General features: G+C 42.1%; 1 protein-coding gene across 1 annotated transcript; it reads left to right on the plus strand.

Annotated features, from left to right (window-relative positions):
* The first annotated feature begins 1,463 nt into the window (after positions 1–1,463).
* LOC109996242 (tubulin alpha-1C chain) lies at positions 1,464–4,075 on the plus strand. The gene is made up of 4 exons (XM_020650284.3): positions 1,464–1,624; positions 2,459–2,681; positions 2,774–2,922; positions 3,022–4,075. Exons 1-4 carry the CDS (start codon positions 1,622–1,624, stop codon positions 3,994–3,996), a joined length of 1,350 nt encoding a protein of 449 aa, XP_020505940.1. The 5' UTR covers positions 1,464–1,621; the 3' UTR covers positions 3,997–4,075.
* Positions 4,076–5,879: the final 1,804 nt, after the last annotated feature.

Here is a 5,879-nt window from a genome sequence, read left to right on the forward strand (position 1 = left end):
AAAAAAAAACACCTTAGTCACCACCCAGTATGACTCAACGTGTGTGTATCAGGTAACAGGTGTTTCTATCGTGATGTGCTGCTCTGTGTCTCTGTGCAGTACGGGAAGCTTCACTTGATATGGGGCTATTCGTCTTACGAGATACGCTTCCTCTAAAAATCTTAAATATTTAATGAGGGGACTATTAAATTTCACTTCCTGTTTTCCTTGGCGTGCAAATGCAGTGGGGGGTAGTGGTATGTTTTAAGTGATTCTGTACTGGGAGCACTGGGCTATCTGATGGGCGTGGGGGAGGTTATTGTCCTTCGAGATCAATCAATAAATCTTTGTTTGTAAAGCACCAAATGTTAATAAATGTTATCTCAAGACACTTTAGAAAAGAGCAGGGAAAAGACCTTACTCATTGGTATATTAGCGCCTAACACTTTTTATAACCTTATTGTACATTTTATTATAAACATTTGTACATCTGTATATTAGCACGGTTAGTATTTTGTATATTTATATATATAACTACTGATATAAGGCTTCTAGACCGACAGTATTTTTCTGTACTTGTACAGTGACGATAAAGATATCTTATCTCATTATTATAATCTACAAAGACACAACATTAACCCATAATGAGCACAGCCCAGAGCAACATTTAGCACAGTTAAATCCTGGTTGTTTATATTCCCATTCTTAGTTTTGATATTTTTAGTGCTTATTTACTTTGTATTTAATATCATATTGTGTTTAAATTTGCTCATATTGTGTGTTTGGACAACCTGCTGCTGCAGCGCCACAATTTCCCAGTTTGGGATCAATAAAGTAATTCTATTCTATTCTAGTTACAGTGGCAAGGAAACATTTTCATTTTAACAGGCAGAAACCTCGAGGAGAAGCAGAGTCATGATGAAGGACCATCTGCTGTGTTGGGCTTGGAGAAGTGGGACAGAGGGAGAAGAATAGACAAAAACAGAGCAACAAAAACAACAATATATAAGATATATGCATAGCTACAATGTCAGAGATAATAATAAGAGTTTGTGTAATATTAGCAGAGACAGCTCAGTGTGATAATAGGCTGATGAGTCTACACGGGGAGGACTGATTTTCTTAATTATAGAGGTTGAAGTTGAGCAGCTCTAAAGGGGGAATAGAGAATAATAGAGTACCAAAACGTGCTCCTTATACTCTGACAATTGTGTATGGAGTGAGTAGTGACTTAATATAGAGATATTTGTCCTGTTAGCATTATATCAGGGGGGCTACTGATAGCCTCTGCTATCCTTTTGTGCTCTGGTAGCATTTTTCGACAAGGCAGCCCATCCACCGGCACACTCATCCCATCGTTGCCCCACTTTCCTGCATAAGGCAAAGCTCCTTCCACGTCATTGCGAAATGGAACGGTTTGATTTTAACCAATGGGAGCGCTGCCCACCATGTGACCCCGGGTGAACCAATCAGATTCCGCGACACTTGTCCTCGCGCGGAGAAAGTATAAATAGCCCCGCCTAGAAAAAAGTCGGCAGTTACTTCTCACACAGGATTCATAACGGCCCAGCTGTGAGAGATAACTTTGTCTCTTCCTCTTCTTTTGTCTTAACCCCCCTCCGACTTTACACATCCGGGAAACATGGTGAGCATGAAATAATTCGTTATTCCTCCCTGTTCGTGAAATAATTCGACAAATGTCCGAGCAAATGTGAGTCAGCTGTACGTCATTTAATTTAATTTGACTGTTTAGCATTTTTTTTTTTCAGTGGGTGGTTTTAATTATATATTTTTGGTGGATTTCAGGTTGATATAAATATATATAAAAAATAAATAAATAACTGATTCCAGTCGAGTCCAGTTTCCGGTTTTTTCCAGTCTGCACATTGACCCACTTGGCAAAGACCAACGTGCTCTCAGCCTGAGGCATTCCTCTTTTACCGCCTGTTTGTCTAAAAGGGCTTGGCCTTTTTTTTTTTTTAAACCAAAATCTCTCCACTGAAAGATTTGAATTAATCTTTCATGTTCTCATTGTGGGCCCACGCCTTGTTTTTCTTCTATTACAATCGCTATCTGCAGCTGTGTTTGGTCTGTGTGACCACATTATACTTTGATTCGGTTTTGTTTTCAATACATTACTTTCTGCCTTTTAGTAGATTGTGTGTGTGAGCTTTACCTTTTTTGAAAGGCGGTTTCTGTCAAGAGGGTGACTGTGAAATGAACATGTCATCAGGTGACCTTAATCATGAAGCTCTGGTGTCTGAGTCCTGACAAAGAGCCTTTTCTCCTCCTCCTCCTCCTCCTCTTCCTCCTCCTCCTCGTGTCTTCCATTAGCTATATGACAAACCTCAACATGTGATGGGTCGCCTTAAGCGTCTATTTAGTCACACTTTGTACCATAATTCAAAATAAGAATTTTTCAGTCCAGAAATTATTTTCATTAATAATTCCTTAACACATTTTTTTTGTGTTTCCACAGCGTGAGTGTATCTCCATCCACGTTGGTCAGGCCGGCGTCCAGATCGGCAATGCCTGCTGGGAGCTTTACTGCCTGGAGCATGGGATCCAGCCGGACGGACAGATGCCCAGTGACAAGACCATCGGAGGAGGAGATGATTCCTTCAACACCTTCTTCAGTGAGACTGGAGCTGGAAAGCACGTCCCCAGAGCTGTTTTTGTGGACCTGGAGCCCACTGTCATCGGTTAGTGTCAGCTCTACTGGATTAACATTCATTCAGGAAATATGTGATGATTTCAACCCCCTTGACGTCATTTTATTTTTTCCTCTCCTTAGATGAGGTGCGCTCTGGTACCTACCGCCAGCTGTTCCACCCTGAGCAGCTGATCACTGGTAAGGAGGATGCTGCCAACAACTACGCCCGTGGACACTACACCATCGGAAAAGAGATCATCGACCTGGTGCTGGACAGGATCCGCAAACTGGTGGGTAACTTGATGTCAGGAGGGATGCATTTGTAATTTTGATGAAAAATTTTGACGGAAATGACAAAGTGCTGACTGCCTGTCCCTCTCTCTCTCCAGTCTGACCAGTGCACCGGTCTTCAGGGCTTCCTGGTCTTCCACAGCTTCGGAGGTGGTACCGGCTCTGGTTTCACCTCCCTGCTGATGGAGCGTCTGTCCGTCGACTACGGCAAGAAGTCCAAGCTGGAGTTCTCCATCTACCCAGCTCCCCAGGTGTCCACCGCTGTGGTGGAGCCCTACAACTCCATCCTGACCACCCACACCACCCTGGAGCACTCTGACTGTGCCTTCATGGTGGACAACGAGGCCATCTACGATATCTGCCGTAGAAACCTCGATATCGAGCGTCCAAGTTACACCAACCTGAACAGGTTGATCAGTCAGATCGTGTCCTCCATCACAGCTTCCCTTCGTTTTGATGGCGCCCTCAATGTTGATCTGACAGAGTTCCAGACCAACTTGGTGCCATATCCCCGTATCCACTTCCCTCTGGCCACATACGCCCCCGTCATCTCTGCAGAGAAGGCGTACCATGAGCAGTTAACGGTGTCAGAAATCACCAGCGCCTGCTTTGAGCCAGCCAACCAGTTGGTCAAATGCGACCCTCGCCACGGCAAGTACATGGCCTGCTGCCTTCTGTACCGTGGTGATGTGGTGCCCAAAGATGTAAACGCTGCCATCGCAGCAATCAAAACCAAGCGCTCCATCCAGTTTGTGGACTGGTGCCCCACTGGTTTCAAGGTTGGCATCAACTACCAGCCTCCCACTGTAGTTCCTGGTGGTGACCTGGCCAAGGTCCAGAGGGCTGTGTGCATGCTGAGCAACACCACTGCTATTGCAGAGGCCTGGGCTCGTCTTGACCACAAGTTTGATCTGATGTACGCTAAGCGTGCCTTTGTTCACTGGTATGTAGGTGAGGGTATGGAGGAGGGAGAGTTCTCTGAGGCCAGAGAGGACATGGCCGCTCTGGAGAAGGATTACGAGGAGGTGGGAGCAGACAGTGTGGGGGATGAAGATGAAGGAGAGGAATATTAAGTTACTTTGATTCCAATGTACTGATCTCTGGTCTGTGCCTTTTTGTACACATAAAGAATAAAGTGTGTTCATAACTGCATTCTGTTTGTTTTAATTTTAATGTTGCCCATCTCAGAGGTCATAAGAACAGCATTAACTGCTTAACAGCTCAACTGTGTAGGAAAGCTTTGGATGCATGTTTATAATGATTAAAAGGCCCAAAGGTAAATTTTAACTAATATATCCATAGTATAAGAAGATAAAGGAATATTAATAGTGTTGGAAAAAACATAGGCACCACATGTGACCTATAGAATGACATAAAATAGTGATGGAGTCATGAAGTGAGCAAAAAACCAAACGAGCAGACAGACAAAAGACCAGATGGGATAATGCATTTAAAAGGCGGGGCAGGAAGGGTGGGGGTGAGGCGGGGGGTCCAGCTGCACACTAAAGAAAATGTCAGCCAAAGCATGTCGGGGGAAAATGAATCTGGTGGATGATCCTCTCATCACTTCAGAAAATGAATAATACTGGAAACATAGGCACTCTGTCTATAGATAAGAAAAAAACATTCAATAAACAAAAATGTCAACAACAAATATTTAACTTTTTCCAATCAGAGGAAGAATGAAACAGAAGAGATTTTTACCTACTTCTTTAGAAACACAGGGAACTATAAAGTGTCAGATCGGAGCGTCTGAGTGAATCATTTGTTGTATAAGGACTAAAAATGTTTTTAGACAGTAAGGATAATTAACACATCTGACAACAAACATCAGGGAGCCAACTGAGTTCATCTAACACTGAACAGTGATGATGTGTAGAAGAGAGAATAACCTAGTATGAGCAGTGTTAGCGTCTGCAGAGTCTCTTAGATATAACATTAAGGGGATGAAGTTTGAGAGTTTTAGATGCATTTTTGTTAATAATGTCAATAAAGTCTTTTATTGGTCAGATGAGTTGTGAGAAAAGTTTCTTTTTAACGTTCGGTGTGAAACAATGGAGCGATTTAGAGCGCCAGCACTGAAATGTACTTTTTGGATGACATCATCAATGTTTGGTTTTTAAAGAGTCGAGCCACACCGAGATATTTCACATGTTCTACCTTCTGAAGAGCTCCACCATCAGTACAAGATCAAACCAAAGCATACGTTTCAGAGTTGAGGTTCTGTCTCACAACAAAAAGCTTTGAGCAGACATTTGTTTGCTGTCCGATTTTATTTTGAAAGCTTAGACCTAAATAAGAAAGAAAGGTTTATTTCACTTTCACTAAACATTTTCAAACATGGATTATAGTTTAAAAAAACAACAAATGTAGAAATTACAGAAAGATTGCTCTCATTGTTTTTGCTTTGTTTGACTGTATATTATAATTATTTTCTTAAACATAAAAAATTAATAAAAATGAATGAACTCTGTTTAAGTGTTTAAACTTTCTACACGCTTACAAGCTGTGAAATTCTGTGGATTTATTTTAGTTGGTGTAGTTCCTCACTTTAGTCACACGGGGGCAGTGCTGCAACACAGATGTTTCAGCTCCACATTAATGCTGAAATGGCAAAAAACTCTAATTTCAAATACTTGCTGTTGTCGTTAAACTGCTTAATAACCTGTAACAGCACCACATATTTTTAGTACATAATTTTTAAGTCATTTACTCTGTTAATGGTTCTCTTACATCAGAACAGCCCGAGAAGAACCGGGGCCTAACTCCGGCCTGGTTTTAAAATAGGGTGTGGTATTCAGTCGGGCCCAGGGGAGGGATGGTGGGAGTCTCATGCTGGCAAACAGGTGCAGTTTAAAAATACTTAGTTCTGCCGTGACTAGACTGGATTGTTCTGAATAATAATGAAAGTCAGGAGCGGCTGGATGAGTTCACTAAATCATAACACGTTCACAAG

The sequence above is a fragment of the Labrus bergylta genome, chromosome 12, assembly GCF_963930695.1.
Source record: "Labrus bergylta chromosome 12, fLabBer1.1, whole genome shotgun sequence".
Lineage (NCBI taxonomy): Eukaryota > Metazoa > Chordata > Actinopteri > Labriformes > Labridae > Labrus > Labrus bergylta.

Coding starts and splice junctions, on each gene's coding strand:
- LOC109996242 (XM_020650284.3), top strand. Junction 2,682..2,773: donor CCTGGAGCCCACTGTCATCG/GTTAGTGTCAGC, acceptor TCCTCTCCTTAG/ATGAGGTGCGCTCTGGTACC. Junction 2,923..3,021: donor TGGACAGGATCCGCAAACTG/GTGGGTAACTTG, acceptor CTCTCTCTCCAG/TCTGACCAGTGCACCGGTCT.